The 27,706-nt window shown below is 39.9% G+C and overlaps 1 protein-coding gene, 1 long non-coding RNA gene and 1 other non-coding gene across 4 annotated transcripts in view; 1 reads left to right on the top strand and 2 right to left on the bottom strand.

Annotated features, from left to right (window-relative positions):
• The window catches only part of CMYA5 (cardiomyopathy associated 5), a 98,362-nt gene that overhangs the window by 28,260 nt on the left and 42,396 nt on the right, over window positions 1-27,706 (top strand). For both annotated transcript variants that reach the window (XR_015135474.1, XM_086323081.1), the window contains exon 2: window positions 15,854-26,096. Coding sequence is in view for 1 of the 2 variants with exons in the window: in XM_086323081.1 (XP_086179207.1) it covers window positions 15,854-26,096 (10,243 nt within the window). In the remaining variant the exon portion in view is untranslated. The remainder of the gene's footprint in view (window positions 1-15,853; window positions 26,097-27,706) is intronic.
• On the bottom strand, window positions 6,957-16,078 carry LOC147365377 (uncharacterized). Its single transcript, XR_015135485.1, has 2 exons — window positions 15,956-16,078; window positions 6,957-9,318 (listed from the first exon to the last, which is right to left on the bottom strand). It is a non-coding gene; the product is annotated as an uncharacterized LOC147365377 (long non-coding RNA).
• Window positions 10,052-10,167, bottom strand: LOC147365378 (small nucleolar RNA SNORA72). Its single transcript, XR_015135667.1, has one exon. It is a non-coding gene; the product is annotated as a small nucleolar RNA SNORA72 (small nucleolar RNA).

Genomic DNA, 27,706 nt, shown 5'->3' with positions numbered 1-27,706 from the left:
ATCAAAGGAATAGCAGATAGAGATCAGAACATCAGCTTTATTACTGATAAAGCTAATATCAAAGAATGTGGCTTAGGTGTAGGACAACCGTGTGCTTTCTAATACCTAATCTCAGAAATGCATGGGTTTATATACCCAGTCATCACCTCTGAAAACGTACAGGCTTCTGCACATGAGAACCTACCTTGTGTATTTAATAGAATTAACAGTGTAGAATGGGGAAGAGATAGAGGGAAGCTAGCTAGGAAGGGGTGTTACACTAATAGATGTCCTTCCAAATGGAAAGAAACACCTGGAGTGAGAAATTAGTGTCCCAGCTAATAAGTTGAAATAAATTGCTCTCATGTATTTTAAGATATTTTGTAGGTTGAAAGACTCCTTTAAAGAAGCTAAAAAGATGTGAGTAGAGTTTACTCGTACACACTTGTGTAGATGAAGCAGGAAAATATTCACATACTAAGTGTTCTCAGGCTAGACTGGGGAATGCTGATGGTGTCTAGCGGTGCTCGTGTACAGGTGAGGGCTGAGGCAAGCACCTAACTTGCTTTCCTGTTGAGCTTCCTCTAGTAGTGGCAACATTGAAATCATCATAGGTTTCAAGAGAGCAAAATAAGAAAATATTAACTTATAGTTTGGTCTATAGCTCAGACCAAATTGGTTAATGCAAAGTGACTGTAAAGATCTTTTAGAAAATTTGCACCAAATGGTTGTCTTGCTGTAAAAAAAATAATCATGTCTAACATAGCAATTAGTACGTAATTGTGGCTCAATAAATAGTTGGATGAATGAATCTTGACCTTGGGCTTCAGTGTGAAATCAGTTGAAAGTGAATGTTTCATAGTTTTGAAATTATCTGAAACAGAAATGTCATGGGTATAGATGAGTGGAAACCAGAAATGAAAGAGAAAGAAATATGAGCTTTTTAAAGTTACTTTCCATTAAACCTAATTGGCTGGTGTAACCAAAGCACCCTCATTTCTCTGTAAAACAGACTGGTGCCTAAGGCAAGTTAACCATCCCTCATAGCAGACTCCTATCTAATAATTCCAATTATTTAAAATTTTTTTCTTTGTTTTTAGTTGGAGGATAATTGCTTTACAATGTTGTGTTGGTTTCTGCTATACGACAATGCAAATCAGCTATAAGTATATACATATATATCTCCTTCCTCTTGAGCCTCCTAATACCCATCATTTTGAATTGCATTTTTACTAAGGATCAGCTGTGATTATTCCAAAGCTTTTTATCCTGGTTTCAGTTGTTTTTCAGATCAGTTGCTCAGTTATGTCCAACTCTTTGCGACCCCATGGACTGCAGCACATCAGGCCTCCCTGTCCATCCCAACTCCTGGAGTTCACTCAAACTCATGTCCATAGAGTCGGTGATGCCATCCAACCATCTCATCCTCTGTTGTCCCCTTCTCCTCCTGCCCTCAATCTTTCCCAGCATCAGGTTCTTTTCAAATGAGTCAGTTCTTTGCATAATGTGGCCAAAGTATTGAAATTTCAGCTTCAGCATCAGTCCTTCCAATGAATATTCAGGACTGATTTCCTTTAGGATGGACTGAGTGGATCTCCTTGCAGTCCAAGGGACTCTCAAGAGTCTCCTCCAACACCACAGTTCAAAAGCATCAATTCTTTAGCGCTCAGCTTTCTTTATAGTCCAACTCTCACATCCATACATGACTACTGGAAAAACCAAAGCTTTGACTAGATGGAACTTTGTTGGCAATGTCTCTGCTTTTTATTATGCTGTCTAGGTTGGTCATAACTTTCTTCCAAGGAGCAAGCATCTTTTAATTTCGTGGCTGTAGTCACCATCTGCTGTGATTTTAGAGCCCCCCAAAAATAAAAGTCTGTCACTGTTTCCACTATTTCTCCAGCTATTTGCTATGAAGTGATGGGACCAGATGCCATGACCTTAGTTTTCTGAATGTTGACTTTTAAGCCAGCTTTTTCACTCTCCTCTTTCACTTTCATTAAGATGCTCTTTAGTTTTTCTTTGCTTTCTGCCATAAGGGTGGTGTCATCTGCATATCTGAGGTTATTGATATTTCTCTCAGCAATCTTGATTCCAGTGTGTGCTTCTTCCAGCCCAGCGTTTCTCATGATGTACTCTGCATATAAGTTAAATAAGCAGGGTGACGATATACAGCCTTGACGTACTCCTTTCCTGATTTAGAACCAGTCTGTTGTTCCATGTCCAGTTCTAACTGTTGCTTCCTGACCTGCATACAGATTTCTCAAGAGGCAGGTCAGTGGTCTGGTATTCCAGTCTCTTTCAGAATTTTCCACAGCTTATTGTGATCCACACAGTCAAAGGCTTTGGCGTAGTCAATAAAGTAGAAATCAATGTTTTTCTGGAACTCTCTTGCTTTTTGGATTATCCAATGGATGTTGGTAATTTGATCCCTTGTTCCTCTGCTTTTTCTAAAACCAGATTGAACATATGGAAGTTCACGGTTCATGTACTGTTGAAGCCTAACTTGGAGATTTTTGAGCATTACTTTTAGCGAGTGAGATGAGTCCAATTGTGTGGTAGTTTGAACATTCTTTGGCATTACCTTTCTTTGGGATTGGAATTGCAGTTGTTATTGCATGATATAATTAAATATTACCAAAGATGATGAAATGAGTGCAAAATAAAAGAGTTGTTCCTCTGAAGATGAAGGTAAATGTTTTGGAAAGACTTCACAGCAGGAGGGCTCCTAAAAGAATCGCTATAAGATATGATCCCTGCTCACAGGTAGTTTACAGCCTTGTAGAGTAGCTAAGATATATGACAAATAACTCTAATGTATGGTGGTAAATGCCATAGAAGAAGATTACATGAGGATTCTAGAATTTCAGAGGAAGAAAATTACTTTTGTCCTGAAGAACCATTGACAGCTACATGGAGAGGTTGATATATGAACTGGTCTCTGACGGCTGTAAAATTAGAAGCAGAGATGATTCATTTCAAGTGAAGAGAAGGATATAAGGAAAGCATGAGGGCTAAGGCCAGTGTTTGGCTGGAGCACAGGATTCATGAAGGGGAAGAGAAGGTAAAGCTTGGAAGATGACTGCACTTCAGATAGTATGAGGCCCTAAATTACAGTCATAAAAGTTCTGGTCACTGGGACAATAAGCTACTTATTCTTCTCATCCACAGTGAACTCAAGTGGTCTTTATTATGTTACAAAATAAGCACTTGATATTAGGGCATGATAAGCTGTATAATAATTTTTTCATCCATGGTTTAGTGATTTTTATTTAACTCTCTAATGGCTTATAAGCTACTTTTAACCTATGCTATTTTATATTACTTTTGTTCAGCAATGCATAGGTTAATTTTCTGCTAAGGACATGGTTATTTCATTAATTCTTAGTGAAATATTGTAGAATTAGTGATTATGCTTTTAAGACCACTTGGTTCTTTTTTCAGGACCCACATAAAATGCTAACAAATCATATTATAAGATCACACACTTGCTTAGCATTTTAGCCTTTTAAAAGCATGTTTTCAAAGTTTGAAACATAAGCAAGATCATATATGACTTCATTGCTGTGTTATAATAATTGATACTAAGTGCATTTTAGCAGATTGAGTAGGAGAAAATCCTATCTATTACTTTCTTTCGTTTGATACACGTCTTGTGAGTGTACTGTGAGTGCCGCACCTGAGGTAGAACAAGACATGGTAAAAAGCCAAGGTACTGTTCACAGTTACACTCCTCTAAGGAGCGCTAATGCCACCTGCACTGGTGGTCAGAGGAAGGGACTACCAGTTCCCAAAATACACATCTTTAGTCTAAGAAAAATAACATACAAAAGTTATAAATCCCAGCCTTCAGATAAAAATAGTTTGAGGACCTGTTTCTCTACTTCAGAAGAGTAGTTTTTATTTCTTTTCATGAAAAAGAAAGTGCCAATTCAAAACAAAGATGATGATAAAATAAGGGAAATTATTATTTTGATAGCTCCTCTTTGATAACCATTTTCCTCTTTAAAAGTTCCAGTTTGGATATATATATGTATTACCTTTCTTTGGTTCCCTCACTTGTAAAATGAGAAACAGTATAAAACTACAAGGCTTTTTCCATTCATGATTGATTATTAATTTTCAAAGAGTTACTAGTTGCAATTTCAGCTAAAGTGAAACTGCTTAAACAGGAAACAAGGACTTTCAGATATGGTCATATTCCAGGACCTTATCCTTCATTTTGAAACTTTAGAAGTTAGGTTTTCCCAGCACATGTAATGAAATTCATCTTTTGAGAAATGATTTATATTAATACAACTGAAAATAATTTAGAAAACATAATGTCAATTAAGCAGTGGGATAAAAGAGTATTATTGGCAAGCATACCAAAACACTATTAAGGAATTATCACATTCCATCCTTACTATACGAAGGGGCATGAACATATACATACTACTATGCCATACAATGCAAATATAGGGTTTATGAACAAAGCTAGTGGAGGTGATGGAATTCCAGTTGAGCTATTCCAAATCCTGAAAGATGATGCTGTGAAAGTGCTGCACTCAATATGCCAGCAAATTTGGAAAACTCAGCAGTGGCCACAGGACTGGAAAAAGTCAGTTTTCCTTCCAATCCCAAAGAAAGGCAATGCCAAAGAATGCTCAAACTACCACACAATTGCACTCATCTCACACGCTAGTAAAGTCACGCTCAAAGTTCTCCAAGCCAGGCTTCAGCAATATGTGAACCATGAACTTCCTGATGTTCAAGCTGGTTTTAGAAAAGGCAGAGGAACCAGAGATCAAATTGCCAACATCCGCTGGATCATGGAAAAAGCAAGAGAGTTCCAGAAAAGCATCTATTTCTGCTTTATTGACTATGCCAAAGCCTTTGACTGTGTGGATCACAATAAACTGTGAAAAATGCTGAAAGAGATGGGAATACCAGAACACCTGATCTGCCTCTTGAGAAATTTGTATGCAGGTCAGGAAGCAACAGTTAGAACTGGACATGAAACAACAGACTGGTTCCAAATAGGAAAAGGAGTTCGTCAAGGCTGTATATTGTCATGCTGCTTATTTAACTTATATGCAGAGTACATCATGAGAAATGCTGGACTGGAAGAAACACAAGCTGGAATCAAGATTGCCGGGAGAAATATCAATAACCTCAGATATGCAGATGACACCACCCTTATGCCAGAAAGTGAAGAGGAACTAAAAAGCCTCTTGATGAAAGTGAAAATGGAGAGTGAAAAAGTTGGCTTAAAGCTTAACATTCATAAAACGAAGATCATGGCATGTGGTCCCACCACTTCATGGGAAATAGATGGGCAAACAGTGGAAACAGTGTCAGACTTTATTTTTCTGGGCTCCAAAATCACTACAGATGGTGACTGCAGCCATGAAATTAAAAGATGCTTACTGCTTGGAAGGAAAGTTATGACCAACCTAGATAGCATATTCAAAAGCAGAGACATTACTTTGCCAACAAAGTTTCGTCTAGTCAAGGCTATGGTTTTTCCTGTGGTCATGTATGGATGTGAGAGTTGGACTGTGAAGAAGGCTGAGTGCTGAAGAATTGATGCTTTTGGACTGTGGTGTTGGAGAAGACTCTTGAGAGTCCCTTGGACTGCAAGGAGATCCAACCAGTCCCTTCTAAAGATCAGCCCTGGGATTTCTTTGGAAGGAATGATATTAAAGCTGAAACTCCAGTACTTTGGCCACCTCATGCGAAGAGTTGACTCATTGGAAAAGACTCTGATGCTGGGAGGGATTGGGGGCAGGAGGAGAAGGGGACGACAGAGGATGAGATGGCTGGGTGGCATCACTGACTCGATGGACATGAGTCTGAGTGAAGTCTGGGAGTTGGTGATGGACAGGGAGGCCTGGTGTGCTGTGATTCATGGGATCGCAAAGAGTCGGACACGACTGAGCGACTGATCTGAATCGATCTGATCTGAAGGGAAATATTAAGGGAAATTTTAGAAATGAAGAAGTAGCATAGCACACAGTTCCTTCAAGTTCTTATCTTACAGAGTCATACTTATTAGTGCATAGCTGGACTTTTATGGAAAGGGAAGGGCTCATGAATGGGGATTGTACTTATTTAATGCTTAAGTTATTTCTAGGGACGTGGATATAAAAAGCAAGATTGAGAACTCTTGTCAGAGAACTGGAAACAGTAGAATGGAAATCCTAGAACTTAAAAATACAACATACCATATACATAGAAATAAAAACAGAGAATTAGGCAAAATGAAGTGACAGAGAATATGTTCTGAATGAAGGAATAAGGTAAAAAAAAACCCAGAAGAATAACTAAGTGGAAGGGATATAAGCAATATGTCTTACAAACAGTTCAAGGTAATGATCATAATGATGTTGGAAGAACTCGGGAGAAGAATGGATGAACACAGTGAGCAGTCAGAAGCTTCTAAGAGTTAGAAAATATAAAGAAAAAACAAACACAGTTGAAGAATATAATAATTGAAATAAAAATACACTAGAGCTAATCAACAGTAGATTAGATGATACAGAGGAACAGATCTGCAAACTGGAAGACAGAGAAGTGGAAATCACTCAACCTGAACAGTAAAAAGAATTTTAAATATAGGGACAATTTAAGAGACCTCTAGGGCAGTATCAAGCATACTAACATTCACATTATAGGAGCCACAGAAGAAGAAGAGAAAGGATCAGAGAACATAATAGTTGGAAACTTCCCTAACCAAGGAAAGGAAACACATCCATGTCTAAGAAACAAAGAGAGTCTCAATTAAGATCAACCTAAAGAGGACCACACCAAGATACATTATATTCAAAAAGGCAAACATTAAAGAGAGAATACTAAAAACAGCAAGGGAAAATCAACATGTTATATACAAGGGAACTTGCATAAAGCTCTCAGATCACTTTCAGCAGAAACTCTGCAGGCTAGAAGGAATGGTATGATATATTTAAAATGATGAAACAAAAAGCATTAAATGTGTATGCTGGGGGGAGGGGAGTAAAAATGTAAGATTGATAAAATGTGATTGAACTTAAGAGATCAATATCTTAAAAAAATCATATATCCTCAATAAAATTTTAGTAATCAAATTCAGCCATACTTTAAAAGGATCATACACCATGATCAAGTGGGATTTATTCCAGAGATGCAAGAATGGTTCATTATCCAAAAATCAATCAATGTGATACACCACATTCATAAATTGAAGAATAAAAATCACATAGATGCAAAAAAAGCTTTTGACAAAATTCAACATACATTTATGATTAAAAAAACCCTCTCAGTAAATTGGGTATAGCAAGAGCATACCTCAACATAATAAAGGCTACATATGACAAGCCCACAACTAACATCATCCTCAACAGTGAAAAACTGAAAGTATTTTCTCTAATATCGGGAAGAATACAAGGATACCCATTCTCATTACTTTTATTCAACATAGTATTCGAAGTCCTAGCTACTGCAAATTAGAAAAAAGAAAAGGAATTCAAATTGGAAAGAAAGAAGTACAACTGCCACTGTTTGTAGATGATGTGATGCTGTACATAGAAAATCCTCAAGATGCCACCAAAAATCTAGTGGAATTCATCAGTGAATAAAATTGCAGGATACAAAACTAATATTCAGAAATCTATTGCTTTTCCATACACAATGAACTATCAGAAAGAAAACAATCCCATTTATAATTGCATCAAAAAATAAAATACCTAGGAATAAATCTAACTAAGAAGGTGAAATACCTGTACTCAGAAAACTATAATGTACTGATGAAAGAAATTGAAGATAACACAGATGGGAAAGATACACCATGCTTATGAATTGAAAGAATAAATATTGTTAAAATGTCCATACTACCAAAAGCAACCTACAATGTAATTACTGTCAATATTCAGTGTAATTCCTATCAAAATACCAATGGCATTTTTCACAGAACTAGAAAAAATAGTTCTAAAACTTGTGTGGAACCATGAAAGACCCTGAATAGCCAAAACAATCTTGAGAAAGAAGAACAAAGCTGGAGATATCACATGCCCTGGTTTCAAACTATACTACAAAGCTATAGAAATCAAAACAATATGCTACTGGCACAAAAACAGACACACAGATCAGTGGAATAAAACTGAGAGCCCAGAAATAAACTCATATGGTCATTTACTCTATGATGCAAGAGGCAAGAATATATAATGAGCAAAAGACAGCCTCTTTAATAAATAGTGTTGGGAAAATGACAGCTACATGCAAAAAAATCATACTAGACTGCTTCCTCACACCATATACAAAAATAAACTCAAATGGATTAAAGAATTAGATATAAGACCTGAAACCATATGTCTTCTAAAAGAAAACATAAGCAGTATGCTCCTTTGACTTCCCAGGTGGCAATAGTGGTAAAAAATAGTGGTAAAGAACCTGCCTGCCAGTGCAGAAGACATAAGAGATGTGGGTTTGGTCCCTGGGTCAGGAAGATCCCTTGGAGGAGGGCATAGCAACCCACTCCAGAATTCATGCCTGGAGAATCTCATGGACAGAGAAGCCTGGCAGGCTGTGGCCTATAGGGTCACAAAGAGTTGGACACGACTGAAGTGACTTAGCATGCAGGCATGCTCTTTGACATTGACCTTAACAATACTTTTTGGTGTGTCTCCTCAGGCAAAGGAAACACAAAAATAAGCAAATGCAAAAACAAAAATAAACAAAAGCAAAAATACATCAAACTAAAAATCACAAGGGAACTGTCAATAAAATGAAAAGACCACCTAGTGAATGAGAGAGGATGTTTGTTAATGATATATTTGATAAGAGGTTAATTTCCAAAATATATAAAGAATGCATACAACTCAACATCAAAAAAACAAACAGACTATACAACTAGCTTAAAAAATAGGCAGAGGGGACTAACCTGGCAGTCCAGTGGTTAAGACTCTCTGCTTCCACTGTGGAAGGCATGGGTTCAGTTCCTGCTTAGAGAACTAAGATCCTGCATGTTGCATAGAGTGGACAAAAGAAAATGTGGGCAGAGAATCTGAATAGGCATTTTTCCAAAGAAGACATTCAGATGGTCAGTAGGCTCATGAAAGACATTCACCATTACACATCATCAGGGAAATGCAAATCAAAAACACAGTGCGGTGTCACTTCACACCTATCAGAATGGCTAGTATCAAAAAGACTATAAACAAGTGCTGGTGAGGTTGTGGAGGAAAGAGAACCCCTGTGCACTGTTGGTGGGAATGTAAATTGGTGCAGTCACTAAGGAAAACAGTGTGGAGGTTCCTCAAAAAATTAAAAATAGAGTTATCATACAATCGAGCAGTTCTACTCCACAAATCCAGCAGTATTTATCTGAAAAAAAAAAAAGTAACACCAGTTCAAAAAGATATCTGTACCCCTATGTTCATTACAGCTTTATTTACAATAGCTGAGATATGAAAGCAACCTATGTGCCCATTAATGGATGAACAAATAAAGATGTGGATTATGTGGTATACATCATGGAATATTACCCAGCCATAAAAAGAATGAAATCTTGCCATTTGCAACACCATGGATTGACCTAAAGGGTATTATGCTAGATGAAATAAGTCAGACGGAGAAAGACAGGTACTGTATGGTTTCACTTATATGTGGAATCTAAAAACACATGAACAAACAAGACACAGACCAAAGTTACAGATACAGGGAACAAAGAGGAGACACAAATCAGAATTGAAAAAATGGACACAATTTTAGATCTTACAAAAACTTAAAAGAGCCTGAGAGGATACTGTGAACAAATTTAATCCAGTGGTTTTTAGAATTTAGGTTAAATATGTCAATTCTCAGAAAAATGCAGCATATCAAAACTGACACAAAAGAAATTCCATGTAGTCACATAACTATTAAATAAATTGCTAATTAAAACCTTACCGTAGCAAAGACTACAGATTCAGATGACTTTATCAGTAAAGTCTGCCAAACACTCAAGGGAGAAATAATATAATCTTCCATGAACTCTTCCAGAGAATAGTGAGAGAACACTTCCCAATTTGTTCTTTGAGGCAGCACAATATTTTGGGGGGGTGGGGTGGGGGACGGCGGTTATCCTCAGCCTTTGTAAAACCAGACACAGGGAAAGAACTGGATCTGGGGACATGTGTGGTCCTAACATAGCAAATGTTTAGCCTGTTCTGATTATTACAAGAGGAAGCACAATCTTGATTTAAAAAACCTGACAAGCACATTGTAAGGAAGGAGATTACAGGCCAATTATTCATGAACACAGGAGCAAAATTCTTGGCAAAATTCAGCTTTTTAATATGAAAAATATGATACATCACAACCATGTTGAAGTAATTTCAGGAGTTCAGGGTTGCTTTAATATCTGGAAATCAATCATTGTAATTCACTACATTAACAGTAATAAATATGGTCATCTTTATAGTTGTATTAAAGTTGTATAATATAACATTCATTCATTATGAAAAATCTCTGTTAACAAATAAGAACAGAAGGAAATCAGATAAAGTTTATCCTCAAAAGGAAGAAGGAGTCTTTGGCACTCAGCTCGGGTATCAATTTGTTCTTGCCTGGATCTGACTCAGATCTGTTGAACCTTCTCCTTGCACAACTCTGAAAGAAGGAAGGACGTGAGCTCCCCAGGTCATTAAGATATATTTCTTCTCACTCTCATAGATAAATCTGCATGGGAAGCTGAATAATAATCAGAAGGTTGATTTGTGAGAATCAGAGGAGAATGAATAAGATCATGTTCATAGCCAATACTGTTAATTATAGAACATTGTTGTATATATTATCTTTGCACAGATGAGAGCACTTGTGTTCTTGAGTAACAAACCCTTCTGAACTCTATGGGAACCATTGATCTCCTGTTAAGAGAATAGTTTCTTCATGCTGAGTGTAATTTGAATACTTAACTATGACTTTACACATACCAATATAGTTATTCTCTGATCCTATTGGCTCTATTATCCTTCTGTTCCTTTGTTCCTGTCCAGTAATCCAGACATCCCCGAAAACTTTGGGTTTCTTGGTGAGCCAAACTGCTTTATTTGTAAGTATGCTTTTTAATATTCTGTGACATTTTCCTGGACTCACCTTCCCATCCTTGTATGACCACCACTCCTCATCCGTTTGGCAAACTCCTATGTCTTCTTAAAATTCCAATATAAGTATCTTTCCTCTGTGGTCTTCCCTTCCTTATGGTCTTGCTGTATCTTGCCTATCTTCTGTAGGTGAACTAACACCACTCTATTAAAATGTTTAGTTCTGTCTCCCTGTTAGACTCTGAATTTCCTGTGTTTTTATGTATTTCTAGCACTTAGACTCAATAAAATAAAATTTTATTACTTTGCTAGCAGGTGAAATGAGTGTAATTATGCAGTAGTTTGAGCATTCTTTGGCCTTGCCCTTCTTTGAGTTTGGAATGAAACCTGATCTTTTCCAGTCCTGTGGCCACTGCTGTGTTTTCCAGATTTGCTGGCATATCAAGTGCAGCTCTTTAACAGTCTCATCTTTTAGAATTTGAAATAGTTCAGCAGGAATCCCATCACCTCCAGTTAGGATTTCAAATCCTAAAAGATGAGGCTGTTAAAGTGCTGCACTCAGTTCAGTTCAGTTCAGTTGCTCAGTCCTGTCGGGCTCTTTGCAATCCCATGGACTACAGCACGCCAGGCCTCCCTGTCCATCACCAATTCCCGGAGCTTACTCAAACTCATGTCCATGGGGTCGGTGATGCCATCCAACCATCTCATCCTCTGTTGTCCCCTTCTCCTCCCACCTTCAACCTTTCCCAGCATCAGGGTCTTTTCAAATGAGTAGGCTCTTCGTATCAGGTGGCCAAAGTATTGGAGTTTCAGCTTCAACATCAGTCCTTCCAATGAACACTCAGGAGTGATCTCCTTTAGGATGGACTGGCTGGATTTCCTTGCAGTCCAAGGGACTCTCAAGAGTCGTCTCCAACACCACAGTTCAAAAGCATCAATTCTTTGGCACTCAGCTTTCATTATAGTTCAACTCTCAGATCCGTACATGACTACTGGAAAAACCATAGCCTTGACTAGACAGACCTTTGTTGGCAAAGTAAGGTCTCTGCTTTTTATTATGCTGTCTAGGTTGGTCATAACTTTCCTTCCAAGGAGTAAGCGTCTTTTAATTTCATGGCTGTAGTCACCATCTGCAGTGATTTTAGAGCCCCCCAAAATAATGTCTGCTGCTGTTTCCACTGGTTCCCCATCTATTTGCCCTGAAGTGATGGGACCGAATGCCATGATCTTAAGTTTTCTGAATGTTGAGTTTTAAGCCAACTTTTTCACTCTCCTCTTTCACTTTCATCAAAAGGCTCTAGTTCTTCACTTTCTGCCATAAGGGTGGTGTCATCTGCATATCTGAGGTTATTGATATTTCTCCTGGCAATCTTGATTCCAGCTTGTGCTTCATCCAGCCCAGTGTTTCTCATGATGTACTCTGCATAGAAGTTAAATAAGCAGGGTGACAATATACAGCCTTGACGTACTCCTTTTGCTATTTGGAACCAGTCTGTTGTTCCATGTCCAGTTCTAACTTTTGCTTCCTGACCTGCATACAGGTTTCTCAAGAGGCAGGTCAGGTGGTCTGGTATGCCCATTTCTTTCAGAATTTTCCACAGTTTATTGTCTGGTTCTAGGTGAGTGATCACACCATCGTCATTATCTGGGTCGTGAAGATCTTTTTTGTATAGTTCTTCTGTGTATTCTTGCCACCTCTTCCTAATATCTTCTGCTTCTGTTAGGTCCCTGATATTTCTGTCCTTTCTTGAGCCCATCTTTGCATGAAATGTTCCCTTGATATCTCTAATTTTCTTGAAGAGATCTCTAGTCTTTCCCATTCTATTGTTTTCCTCGATTTCTTTGCATTGACTGCTGAGGAAGGCTTTCTTATCTCTCCTTGCTATTCTTTGGAACTCTGCATTCAAATGGGTATATCTTTCCTTTTCTCCTTTGCTTTTCACTTCCCTTCTTTTCACAGCTATTTGTAAGGCCTCCTCAGACAGCCATTTTGCTTTTTTGCATTTCTTTTTCTTGGGGATGGTCTTGATTCCTGTCTCCTATACAATGTCACGAACCTCTGTCCATAGTTCGTCAGGCACTCTGTCTATCGGATCTAGTCCCTTAAATCTATTTCTCACTTCCACTGTATAGTCATAAGAGTTTTGATTTAGGTCATACTTGAATGGTCTAGTGGTTTTCTCCACTTTCTTTAATTTCAGTCTTAATTTGGCAATAAGGAGTTCATGATCTGAGCCTTAGTCAGCTCCCAGTCTTATTTTTGCTGACTGTATAGAGCTTCTCCATCTTTGGCTGCAAAGAATATAATCAATCTGATTTCGGTGTTGACCATCTGGTAATGTCATGTGTAGAGTCTTCTCTTGTGTTGTTGGAAGAGGGTGTTTGCATTGACCAATGTGTTCTCTTGGCAGAACTCTATTAGCCTTTGCCCTGCTTCATTCTGTACTCCAAGGCCAAATTTTCCTGTTACTCCAGGTGTTTTCTTGACTTCCTACTTTTGCATTCCAGTCCCCTGTAATGAAAAGGACATCTTTTTGGGGTGTTAGTTCTAGGAAGTCTTGTAGGTCTTCAAAGAACTGTTCAACTTCAGCCTCTTTACTGTTCCAGGGTATAGACTTGGATTACCGTGATATTGAATGGTTTGCCTTGGAAACTAACAGAGATCATTCTGTCACTTTTGAGATTGCATCCAAGTACTGCATTTCGGACTCTTTTGTTGACTATGATGGCTACTCCATTTCTTCTAAGGGATTCCTGCCCACAGTAGTAGATATAATGGTCATCTGTGTTAAATTCATCCATTCCCGTCTTAGTTCGCTGATTCCTAGAATTATTGGTAAGAAACCTGAATTTAATCATGTATGTTTTTTTGAAGTGGTTTAATTTAATACTTATGCTTAGTGGTTTTTGAGCATAGATTTTTTTGTTGTAGAAAAATTGTGTTTAAGCCAGTCAGTAGTTTTCTATTTATATCAATCTTTAACTTAAAGGAAATATAACTGCTGAATTGGTCAGGCTGCTGAATTGGTCAGAGTTGGTAACACTGGAGATTTTAAAACTAAGCCTTGAAGAGTAGATAGAATTTAAATATGCAGGAAAGCTAGTTTTTGGTGGGGAAGAATTATAGATGGAGGAATGGCATGAGCATGGGGAGGTGGGGTGGTGTAAGAAAATTCCAGAAAAGAGTGCTGTGAAGTCCGAGACAGGCCCAATGGCATTTCAAAGGGAGACCCAAAGCCAGCTACCTCTTGAGGGTTAGTCCAAGAACACCATCTCTCCAAACCAATTGAGTATGACCATGCCTAGGCTCCTATGATGGAGAAAGAAAAGGCAATCCACTCCAGTATTCTTACCTGGGATATCCTGGGACAGAGGAGCCTGGTGTGCTGCAGTCCATAGGGTCGCAGAGTCGGACATGACTGAAGCAACTTAGCAGGCTCCTTTGACCCAAGGATTGTATGGAAGACATGATACTTTGGCCACCCAATGTGAAGAACTGACTTATTGGAAAAGACCCTGATGCTGGGAAAGATTGAGGGCAGGAGGAGAAGGGGATGACAGAGGATGAGATGGTTGGGTGGCATCACTGACTCAATGGACATGATTTGAGTAAGCTCCGGGAGTTGTTGATGGGCAGGGAAGCCTGGCGTGCTGCGGTCCATGGGGTCACAAGGAGTTGGACATGACGGAGCAACTGACCTGAACTACATGCAAGGCACATTTTGTGTGTGTTACTGAATTAAATCCTCACAGCAGTCCCATAAGGTAGATTCTATTGTGACCCCTGGTTTACAGATCAATCAGGTACAGCACAGTAGGCTGCTGTTTTTTTGTGATGTATCTGTATTCACTATTTTTCCTCATGGCCCCGACTCACAGTTCCTATGATATACTAGACAGTGAGTTATCTAATTAAAACAGAAATGTATCAGGTAGGCGTAGGGTGGAAGTGGATACTTGGAAAGAAGGGCAGGTAAGGATCAGAGAGTTAAGTATCTTGAATTAATTTTTCTACAGGTATGAGGCATTTACTGACATTTTTGAGCAGGAAGTGGCATGATGACCATTTTTAGTAAAATTGGTCTGAAAAGATAGGCAGAATGAATTGAGGGTGTGAGGAGGGTGGGAGGTAAATGTGATATCAGCTGACCAGTTAGGAAGCTAATGAAGTAGTCCATGGCAGAGTGATGTGATAAAAAGCTGGGTCACAGTAGTGATAACAGTAACACGGAGCCACAGATTGAAGAGCCATTATGAAGGTCCTGGTGACTGTTGTCATATAGATAATAGCAAGTCTGAAGGGCTGGAGGAGTCACAAGAGGCTCACTCTCTGATAGGGTGATAGGCGAAGGTGGTGAATTTATTTTTATTTTTTTATTTTTAAATGTTTGTTTATTTGGCTGCACAGGGTCTTAGTTGTGGCATTCAGATCCCTAGTTGGAGCATGTGGGATCTGGGTCTCTGACCAGGGATCAAACTCCAGGCCCCCTGCATTGGGAGCATGGAGTCTTAACCACTGGAGGACCACTGGGGTAAGTCCCAAAGGTGGTGAATTTAGCGTTAGCTTTTTTTTTTTTTTTTACCTTTGCAGAATATTGATTTCATTCCAGTTTGGGATGTGTTATTGTATTTGGTATCCTGACTTCAATTCTTAGACTTTATTTTGTGTGTGTCCCGGTTTTCGGTATGGATGGCATCATTTATCTGTATATTTTAACTTCACATTAATCCTTTACCTAGTAAAAATGGGATCTTTACTTATTATTTAATATGTAATTAAGATGTTATTATTATTACTATATGTAAATTGTCAATAATATTATCATTTACTGCAGGTTATCAGACCAGGATGAAGAGGGCAAGACCGAGAAGAAATGTATCATATCTGACCCCTCCTTTTCCATGGTAACAGTTCAACAGGAAGATAGTGGTATCACCTGGGAGACCAGTTCAAGTAGGCCTTCCACCCCTTGGGCCTCAGAAGAAAGTCAGACGTCTGGTGTGTGTAGTCTGGAAGGGTCGACTCTGAATTCTCCTCCAGGGAATGTTTCCTTTATCTTGGATGAAGTTAAAAAAGTTCGGAAAAGAAAGCCTAAGTCAAAGCATGGCTCACCATCTCTGCGTCGGAAAGGCAACAAAAAGAGAAATTCTTTCGAATCCCAAGATGTTCCTGCAAACAAAACAAGTACTCCTTTAATTTCAGAAAGTCAGGAACTAACCACCCAGAAAGACAAGTCATCTACTGGCGCTTATGATAAGATGAGAAAAAAGAAGAGCACCTCAAGTACACCTCCCATTACGGGGGCAATATACAAAGAGTATAAGCCCCTAGTGTTAAGGCCGGTCTACATAGGAACAGTACAGTATAAAATCAAGATGTTCAATTCTGTTAAAGAAGAATTAATTCCTCTGCAATTTTATGGAACATTGCCAAAGGGTTATGTCATTAAAGAAATCCATTATAGGAAGGGGAAAGAAGCATCCATTAGTCTAGAGCCAGAGTCAGGCGATCATGATCTTAAAGTAGTTTCCAAAACAGGCAAGTCAGTAGCCCAAAGCATAGAAGATGTTAAAGTAAAAGAGCTTGCTCCACCCTGGAGAGATGCGTTCTCCAAAGGATCAAAGTCTCTGACCTCCTTATTCAGTCATGGAGATCAGAAGAAAACTTACGATGATTTTCCCTTAAGGGCTGCATCTGCCGCCCAGCACACACCTTCCTCTCATACAAGTCATGCCATAGCAGAACGGGAATCACAGCTCAGCCCTCCTCGGGTAGTGCCACGACTGCTGGTTGATGAAGCAAAGCCCCGTGAAATGAAGCCTTCCTTTCTCACACCCGATACATCTGTAGCCGCGTTCCTGGAAACTGCAAAGGAAGAATCTGAGGCTGATTCACAAGAAATAGTAATTGCAGAGCCTGACTCTTCAGCCTCACCGCCTGTACTGGATGAAGTGAAGACGGAAGACATGTCTTCGGTTGACCATTCCATTTCACTAGAGGCAGAGAAGGGTTCTCTGGAATCAGGTGCACCAGGTCTGACAGCCTCTATCCAGGAAGATTTCAGCCCTGAGAGAGACAAGCTGGATCTGACTTCTCGGGAAAGGGTAGAACCAGTCACTGACCAACTGACCCCTCCTCATCTCATCATCAAAGGAGGGAAGGGAGAAACTGTGCCCGAGCCATCCATTTCTCTTTTTGAACCTCTAGTGTTAGAGGAACCAGAGAAGGAAGAAATAGAAATGCCTCTACCAATGGCTGCTACCCCTGAACCTGAAGATTCTAACTTAGTGGAAGAAGAAGAGATCATAGAACTTGATTACCCAGAAAGTCCATCAGTTTCTGAGGAGCCCTTCCCACCACGCTTGGCCCCTGAAGTGGAGGAAAAAGAGGAGACCCCTCTGCCATTACTGACAACTTCAGCACCTGAACATGTCACCTTGTCTGAGGAAGAAAGAGAGGAAAATGAGTCTGTTTCTACTGATTCTGCTTTTGTGTCAGAGTATTCAGCCTCACAGGATTGGAACTATGAACTAGAGAAGCAAGAAGCTGAGCCAGTTTCTTTACCTCATGTGAAAGCTGTATCTGAACATGCAGTTTTGTCAGAAGAAGAGGACGATAAATTTGAGCCTTCTTCCCCAACTTCAGCTTCTATATCTGTCTCACCCTCCACAACTGAGAAAACTCTTGAATGCCAGTCCCCACTGTTTTCAGCAGTTACACCAGAACCCATGATCCTGTCTGGAGAAGAGGCCTCAGAAAGTGGGCATTACACGCCGGATTCCACATCTGCTTCTGAATATTTAGTTCCCTCTCAGGCAACAGAAGAGTCACCAAAGAAAACAGTAGACCTTAAGTCCCCATTAAAATCACAGGGTGTTTCTGAGCCCCTGATTCTGTCAGAAGAAGAGAATGAAGACCCTGGGCTGTGTTCCCCAGAGGTGGCCTCTCTTTCTGAACGTTCTCTCTCACCACACACAACTGAGGGGACTTCTGAAGGCCAGGCCCCACTGCTTTCAGCCGTGACATCTGAACATGCCATCCTGTCAGAAGAAGAGAACCTAGGAAATGAGGGTGTCACACGAGATTCAGCACTGACCTTCCAAAATGCAGTCCCACCAAATGTAAGACAGGAATCCCCAAAGAACATAATTGATGATGTCTCCCTTTTGAAATCAGAAGGTGTTTCTGAGCACAAGACTGTGTTAGAAGAAGAGAAGGAAGACGCTGGATTCTATACCCCAGAGGTGGCCTCGTTACCTGAAGGCTTCCTCCCACCATCCACAACTGAGGGGACTCCTGAATGCCAGGTCCCACGACTTTCAGCTGCCCCACCTGATCACGTGGTCCTCTCGGAAGAAGAGACGGTAGAAATGGAGCGGTACACACCCTCCTCCACCTCTGCTTCTGAACTTTCAGTACCACCATATGCAACACCCGAATCACAGGAGGAAGAAATTGTCCACACATCCCCTTTAAATCTAAAAGGTTCCTCCTCCCCCATGATTTTCTCAGAAGAAGAGCAAGAAGACATCGGACCTTTTTCTCCAGACTCGGCTTTTGTGTCAGAATTCTCATTTCCACCCTATGCAACAACAGGGAAGAGAGAATTTGAGTGTGATTCTCCAATATGTTTAACATCACCGTCTGAACACACTATTTTGTCCGATGAAGACACTGAGGAAACGGAACTTTTTTCCCCAGACTCAGCGTCACAGGCTTCCATCCCACCATATAGGATCCCAGAAATGAACAAAAAGGAAATTGAGCCTGATTCACTGTTAACTGCAATGGCTGCATCAGGATATCCCTGCTTCTCAGAAGCAGATGAGGAAGAAATTGCGCCAACGACGACTACACCTGTTCCTGAGCATCTAAGTTCATCACAGAAGCAAAGAGCTGAACCTTCGGTGTCTGCACCTGAAGACTTGAGTCAGCTCCCTTCAACAAATGAAGCAGAGAAAGCAGAAATTAAGCCCGATGCTCAAACAACATCAGCATCTGTATCTGAATATCTCATTCTGGCACAGAAGCAGAGAACACAAACGTATTTAGAACCTGAGCCTGAAGACTCGATTCCACCAAGTTTAACCAGTGATTCAGAGAGGGGAGAAACCAAGTCTAGTTCATCGCTAGCTGCAGCACCTGCAGTAAAGGAAGTACCCACAGTAAAGGAAGAAACCAAACCTGTTTTGCCGGCATCTCAGTGTTCAGTTTCACCTGATTCAGTACATGCAATTAAGAAAGAACAAGAACCCCAAACATCCCTCACTCCAAAATCTGCAGATGAACAGATGGCTTTGTTAAAAGTTGAAAGTAAGGAAGAAATTGTGCCTGATTCTCAAGAAGCTATAGCACATGTATTGCAGGATCAAGAAATGGAGCCTCGGCCTCCCAATGTCCCAGAGTCTGGGATGAAAGATTCAGTTCTGCCTGACTTGGCAGATGAGCCAAAGAAGGATGTCAAACCCGATTTAGCTCCAACTGTGACATCTGAACTAGAACAGAGAAGGTTGTCAGAGAAGGAGCCTGAAGTAACGAAGCCATATTCACCTCTAAAGGAAACATCTTTATCTAGACCTGAGATTTCATCAGTGGTAAAAACAGAAGTGAAACTGGATTCTAAAGTAACTCGTACACCTAGAGTGCCGCGTTCAGCTTCACCAGGAGTGGAACAGGAAGTTGAGCATGGACCACCTGTACCAGAATTTGAATTTTCAGCTTTGTCAGAAGAAATAAAGAAAGAAATCGAACCCAGTTCTTCCATAACCGCAACATCTGAGACAAAGCATGATTCAAACTTAACCAAATTAGCAAAAGAAGAAATCCCAACAAATTTACCTCTTACCACCCCTGTAGAACATCCAGTCTTAACAAAAGGAGAAAAGAGTGAATTAGGAAGTGGTTTACCACCTGTAGATGAGCATTCACTTTTTAAAGAAGACAAGGTAGCAATCAAAGCTAGTCCGTCTCCCACTGAAACTGCTGCATCACAATATCCAGCTTGGTCAGAAGTCGAGAAAGAAATTAAATTTGATTTACCTGCAAGCATATCCTCTATATCAGAGCATTCTGTTTTGTCAAAGGTAGAGACTGAAGACATTAAACCTGGGTTGGCAATAACCAAGACTTTGTCTTCTCAGCATTCAGATGTATCAAAGGAAGCAAGGGTGGAAGACAAACAAGATCTTTCATTTCCCACAGTTCTCGACTCTGAATATTTGGATTTATCACAGAAAAAAATTTCTGTGTCTGCCTCAGAGATGTCAGGACCTGAACATGTGCCTTCGCTCAGCCTAGGTGGTGAGATAAAGAAAACAGAAACTGAACTTCCTTCCTCACAGAACATGTCACCTGCACCCAAATATATAGTCCCAAAAGGCAAAGATGAGGTGACAGCAAGTTCTGTTCCTGAGTTGGAACATTTAACATCAGAAGACTTAGCTTCAACATTCTTAACCTTCAGTGGTGATAAGAGGGAACAGGCAGTAGAGACACCCTCTGTAATTCAGGGAGATTTCCGGTCAGAAAAACCAGGTCTCGCTCTGGCACAGCTGTCTTTGGAACCTGAGAAGAGAGACAAGACACATCCAGTATCAGAATTCCCTGATACTGGAAATGCTGGCTCAGAATTCGCTGGTGATGTAAATAGGCAAAGTGGATCCATACAGACAGAACATATAAAATCTCCCCTGCCTGAAACAGAGAATTCTGCTTTAGCAAAGGGCCTACCCGAGCTCAGGAGCATTGGAGAAGGAAAAGAGGAAAACAGGGAACTTCATGTGTCAACTACAGTTCCTGAAATTTCGGAGGTGTCTTCATACCTTAGGGAGGAACCTCAGATTCAAGAAATGAAATCTCTCTCTGCTAAGGTGGTTAGCTTAGGATCAAGGGAAGCATTTACTTCTCAACTTGAAGGAGACAGCCTAGAAGAATTTCAGTCACACACTTTATCCTCAAAAGGATTATCAGAAGAGCTAAACCGTTCAGCTGACTTTAAAAAAGAAGAAAAACAAGAAATAAGCCCATTACAGCCAGCAGGAAATTTGAAGGCACAAGAGACAGAAGATACTGTAACTAAGCCAAATGAAACTGACCAACCAAATTCATTTCATGTACTGCAGAGTATAACAGAGCCATCAAATATCACTTCTTCTGGCTTCTTCGTGCAACAGAAGCCTGAAGAAGCACTTGATTCAGATCAAGCTGCTACATTACCTGAAATAAGCAGGTCTTTTGCAGATAAACAAGACCTGGGTATTAAACAAGTTTTGTTTATGAAAGAAAATTTGCCTTTGGAAGAATCAAAATTATTTATGACAACTGAACCTACAAATGTTAGAGAAACACACATGAAAGAGGCCCTTATTTCTCCAAAGGATGAAAACTGGATGCTGAAAGAGCCAGAAGGAGACTTGGTAAGTCATCATGAAGAAAGAGCCATGGAATCTGTGCAGCTGGATCATTCTGGTACCAATGATCTGATGACAGGAAAGCTCAAGCCTGCTCTGCCAGAGAAAGACCACATGCCTGAAATCAGAAAGCAAATTCTGCCACCTTCTGCAGAAGAACCTCACGTAGCATTCCAAGAACCAGTGTCTACTCTCAATACCTCCCGTGATAATGTAGAGACCTTAGCAACTGAAACTTACTCTTCTGAAGACATAAAGCTGGCCCCCAAACCAAAATCTTTAGTTCCAGCTGGAAATGTGGAGAGAAGTGAGGCAGAAGGGAAGCAGACCCTTTCTTTTGTTGGGGGTGAAAGTTTGGTAGTGGAGAAAGCAAACACAGAAATTTCCAGGCCTTGCAAAGAAGGCAGCCAGGAAGAAATCAAAACACCTTATGAAGGAGGCCTCCAGAAACCAGTGTCTGGCCCATCAGTGGAACAAGTCAAATCAGAAACTCCTCCCTCTCTTGTCAAAGCTGCCCGTGCCTTGGCTGAAGAGGCAGAACCTGCACTGGGCGTTGAAAAAGAAGCACATGGCCGTATATCCCCTTTGCCTGGAGAGAAGCCATTAGAAGAATCCAACGTGGTTCAGCCAAAGGTTGCAGATGATGCTAATGAGAGAGGGAAACCACCATCCGAAGTGAAAGCACCCACACAAATAAAACCACTCTCCTCAACCCAAGAAAATGAAGAACCTCAACCCCTAGAGTCACCTGAGGTGATACAAAAGCCGCCCAAGCAGCAGAAGGCAGTGGAGCCAAGCATCTCTGAGGAAAAGGGAAAGAAAGGAATTTCATCTTTCACATCATGGGTGTCCAGTTTCTTTTTTAGATCAAGCACTCTAGATAACAAAGTTGCTGAAAAAGAAGATTTAGAAGCTCAGCCCAGCCCATCTGAAGAAAAAACAGTGACTGTGATAGATTCTGAAGGTCCTGCTCCAGCTGACGTTCATGGAACTGAGAAGCCAGTGAGTCATCTATTCCTAGAGGCCAAACGTGAAACTGCTTCAGAATCCACAGGTTCTTTAGTTAAATCTGGTGAGCATCAAGATTTTAAAGAAAAACCTGCATTGTTATCAGATGTAGAAGTTTCGCCACAGCCAAAATCCAATTTTGAGGCATCTAGTGATGATTATGGGAAGAAAGAAGTCCTAGACTCTTCAGGAGAAATGGACCTGACCTCAGTAGTTACTTCTGCTGATGGCGAGGGACATCTTAGAATTCAATCTGATTCTCCCATGGGTGAAAAATCCATTATGGAAGAAGCCAAAAATGCTGTTCCTCTTCATGTCACTGACAGTAAAAGACTCCAGAAGCCAGAAATCTCCCCTCGATCTAAATGGAATATTTCTATTCTTAAGGAAGAGCCAAGAAATGATCAAAAAGAAAAAACACTCTTTTTAGTTGATGCAACAGATAAGGTGCCACAACAGCCAGAATCAGGTTCATCTAGCTTTGCAAGTAAAGATATCACAGAGGAATCAGAGAAGCTGGAGTCAATAATTTTGCCAGGAGAAGAACCTAAAGGCAGTTTAATTGATCTCGGTGAAGACAGACTAGGGAAAGAGATGCCAAAACCCGTTTCCTTGAAAATTTCTGAAGAGGAAGTAAAACTCAGATCTGTTAGCCCAGCTGAGGAGAAAGGTAACTTGGGAATGAGATCATATTCTTTGGCAGAAAAGAAGGTGCTGGCAGAAAAACAGGAGACAGCAGCCCCATTAGAACATAGAGATATTAATGAAATAGAGAAGGCAAAAATTATACATGGGCCTAGCCCTGTTAAATTGGAAGAACCAAAAGCTGCTACTGTGCTGCAGCAAGTCTATCAAAATGAAGACCACAAAGAAAGATACAAAATTATTGAGGAGGAGAAAGGAGAAGAAAAAGAAGAGCGGTCACATGCATTTTCAGAAGGGAGGGAGCAGGAAATTCAGCCATATTCCATAAGTATAGCCGGGCATCCGCCTGAAGAGTCAGATATCTCTTTCCATCTTACTTTGGGTGAAACCCAACCATTTTCATTAGTTAAAACTACAGAAGCTGCTGAAACATTAGAAACCACGATCTCAGAGGCTTACTCTGAAATCAGGGAAACAAAGGCAGTAGGAAGTCAACCACATCCATTAGAAGAACGTGAAGTTTTGGTGGAGGAAACCAAGGCTTTCCTTCCCGTGGATCTTCCTTATCATGATGAAATAAATGAGCCCTCTTTACCTAAGGAAGGAAACCTGGTACTGGAAAAGTCAAGCAGGGATGTGGTGACTCACAGTGAAGAAAAGGGACAGGTCATAGTGTCAGAGGTGCCAAAAGCTGGCTCAGTTGGTACCACAGAAGAAAGTAAACAAGGCTCTCCATCTAAAGAATCTGAAAGGATTTTAGATCGTCCTTTTGGCGAAACAAAGAGCTTAGAAACACCTTCATATCTGTTGTCATCTGTGAAACCTCAAACACTCACTTCAGGAGCATCTCCAGAAGTTAGTCCAGAGAAGAAACAAGAACTACCATGGTCAGAAGTGACTCCACATAGGCCTACAGTCCATACTACTCAAACATCTAAAGATCAAACGTCTGAAATGTTTGAACAGCCTGTTCTTGTTTCAAAACACCACTTGGAGGCTGTAGAAGATTCCCAAGTATATGAACCATGCCCTTCAGCAAGCAGTAACTATGCTCAATTTATTACTAATGCATCAACAATCAGTGCTGATGAGGTGGTTTCTAAGGAGCCTGAAGACACAAGCGTAAGAGATGAAGAATTTACAGTGACTAGTAAGCCAGCTGGACTTTCTGAAGAGCAAAAGAGTGCCTTCAGTATCATTTCTGAAGGTTGTGAAATACTGAATATTCATGCTCCTGCATTTATTTCTTCAGTTGATCAGGAAGAAAGTGAACAAATGCAAGATAAGTTAGAATATTTGGAAGAGAAGATCTCATTTAAGCCTATACTCCTCCGTGATGAGAGTGAGGAAGTTGCTTGCCATAAAACACTACAGAGTAAGTTAGAAGATTCTGATATAAAAGTTATATCATTGAAAGAAGACCAACAAAAGGAAATTCATACAACCAAAGAGGAGATACCCACAGACTCAGAAACTGGTGATTTAGCCTTTAATCAGCCCACAAGTCCTGATGAAGAGGATTACTTTGAAAAATATACATTGATTGATTATAACATCTTCCCTGACCCAGAAAAACAGAGCGCTCCATGGAAATTAGAGGCAGGACTATCAAAAGAAGTTCCAGAAGAAACTGTCTCTTTCCCAGAACATTCAGAGGAAGGTGCCCTAGAACATGAATATGACTTGGTGAAATTAGATGAAAGTTTCTATGGACTCGAAAAGGACTACAGCAAATTATCTGACCCAGAGACCCAAAAGTCTTTGGTTATCCAAAAATTAACAGACAGAGATGCTCCAAAGAGCACAGACAGAGACGTGGACTCAAAGTCACCTGGGATGCCTTTATTTGATGAAGAGGAAGGAGTTTTGTCACGAACCCAGATATTTCCTACTACTGCAAAAGCCATCAATCCTGAACTTCTGGAGGAGCCACCTGCGCTTGCATTTTTATACAAAGATCTATATGAAGAAGCAGTTGGAGAGAAAAAGAAAGAAGGGGAGACAGCTTCTGAAGGTGACAGTGTGAATTCTGAAGCTTCATTTCCAAGCAGAAATTCTGACACCGATGATGGAACAGGAATATATTTTGAGAAGTACATACTCAAAGATGACATTCTCCATGACACATCTGTAACTGAAAAGGACCAAGGCCAAGGTCTCGAAGAAAAGCCAATTGATAAGGATGATTCATACCAACCAATAACTGCAGAAGGGGAAATTTGGGGCAAGTTTGCAACTATTGGCAGGGAGGAGAGTCTGGAAGAGAAACAGAAAGCAGCTTACAGGGAAGGAGAATCAGTAGGCCACATGGAGACCCTTGACAATGTAGCCATGCAAAGGAAAGCTCCCATCACTGAGGAAGTGAGAGTGGTTACCCAGAGGATAAGCTATGCGGTTCCATTTGAAGACACTCATCATGTCCTGGAGAGAGTAGATGAAACAAACAGTCAGACTAATGAAGCAGCAAATGCAAACCCAGAGGTCAGTCTGAATGTCCCAGTGCAAGTGTCCTTCCCAGAGGAAGAATTTGCATCTGGTGCAACTTGCATGCAAGAAACACTGCAAGAAGAACCTCAAATAATGGTTCCCCCTGAGCCGAGTGAAGACTGGGTCCGCAGTAGCCCTGTTCAGGATGAGTATGAATTTGCTGAATCCCTGAATTATGAAGTGGTTACTCAAGACACTCTATCAGAAGACCTGTATTCAGAGTCCACCCCTGAAGATGTGTTATCTCAAGGGAAAGAATCCTTTGAACATGTCAGTGAAAATGAACTTGTGACTGAAGCAGAACAAAGAAAGTCTGCTGAACAGAAAGAGTTGGACATAGAGATGGCAGAACAAGACCAGTTACTATCAGAGCTGGTCACGGAGAAGGAACAAAAGGAAATGAAAACGTCTCAGATTGACACATATTGCTACACATGCAAAAGCCCAATTTCTGCTGTTGACAAGATGCTTGGCACTCACAAGGACCATGAGATTTCAACCCTTGATACAGCTATAAGTGCCGTAAAGGTAAATAGATTTTAAAGTGTAGAAGTGTGTAATCATACGTAGACAATTAATCTGTTTTCTCATTTTCTCAATTTAAAAAATGACCAATATTTGATACATTCATCTTTAGGCATAATAGTCTGAAAAAAACCTAAGAATATTTCCCTAGTTATTTAGTTAACATCACTTTGACAGGCATTTATTGAGTACATAATATGCGCCAGTTTTTTTCTACATTCTCTGTATACCAGGATAAATAACTGGCATTCCCAGTTAACTGTCTTTGAGGTCTCTTATTTTATAAAAGTAGCCCTTAACATTATCCAAAAAAGAAATAATTTCAAATACAAAAATACATGTTAGAGTACAGAATGCAATTTATTTTCTATTATCTACAGTATGATCCTTTAAAAATACACATTATATCATATTAAACAATTTTATTGCAAGTTTTATAAAATGTTCAAGATAGACATTTAAAATTTTTATTTTCTCCACATTTCTTCTTTATTTATAAAATTGATGGTAGAATTGGAAAGTTTTTGCATTCCTTCTGGCTATGTCTATAGACTCCCAATGTTAGAAAGTTAGTCATAACACCTATCCTTATAAATATCTTACTTCTTAGAAATACTATTGGAACTCAAACACTTAGTCTTTAAGATTCTCACCTACCTTTCAGTAGCCTTCTAACTGGAATCTCCACTCTTACCTCATCAATCTACTCTCCATGCAGTAACAGAATGATCTAAAATTCCAAGTAATAGCAAGAACTGAGCACTTACTATGGGCCAGGCAATGTATTAAGTTCTTTATATACAGGATATCTTTTAATTCTCACAAAAACCCTGTCATTGTCTTTGATTTGCAGGTAACAAAATGGGCTCAGAGAGCCCATCAAGTCCAAGGTCGTAGAAGACAGAACTAGGATTGGTGCCCAGATCTGTCTGATGCCAGAGCTCGTGCTCTTGATGTGCGCCTTTGTTACTCTGCTCAGGGCCTTCGTAACGGTGGCGGTTTTCAATACGATCATTCAGTTAGGTCACTGATCACTGTCAGATTCCTTTTGATTCAGTAGGATAACACATTTGAATCTTAGATTTTTTGGTCTTTTTTCTGGAAAAGTAATCCTTCTCAACTTGTATTTTGTTGAAACTTTACCTAGTCAAGTTTGGGAATAGGCCGTGGTTCAATTTCTTTTTGGACTCTCAGGCATTCAGATGCATCAGCACCAGTGAAACATGCCCCGTTCTTTGATGACACTTGGTTTTGTTAACTAACAACTAGTGGGTACTGTCAGCAGAAAGAAGACTTTTTTTCAGCCTTCTTAATTATGTTCTGTTTATCTCTGTGAGTTTTAGAAATTAAAAAAATAATTCTGTCTAAATCCTGTCAATTTAAAACAAATTTCAGAAGCAGAGAGATATGATGTCTCCTGCTTTAAAACCATTTTAAAGTTCTTTTTATTTTTTTCCGGACTTTCTCCAAAGAGTATGAACAGAAAGTGCAAAACAAATTGACTAAGCCAGAGACTTGCTTCGTTCATTAAATGGACTGTGAAGATTGAATTGGTTGGCACTTTTTAAAAATTAAAAATAAATTTAAGAAGTTGTCACTTGAGAATTCTCTAG

This window comes from Bos grunniens, chromosome 10 (genome assembly GCF_055505025.1).
Source record: "Bos grunniens cultivar Pamir isolate PY7600 chromosome 10, Bosgru_T2T1.0, whole genome shotgun sequence".
Classification (NCBI taxonomy): Eukaryota; Metazoa; Chordata; class Mammalia; order Artiodactyla; family Bovidae; genus Bos; species Bos grunniens.
The sequence above is the reverse complement of the archived record's forward strand: the minus strand, read 5'-3'. Positions and strand labels throughout refer to the sequence as shown.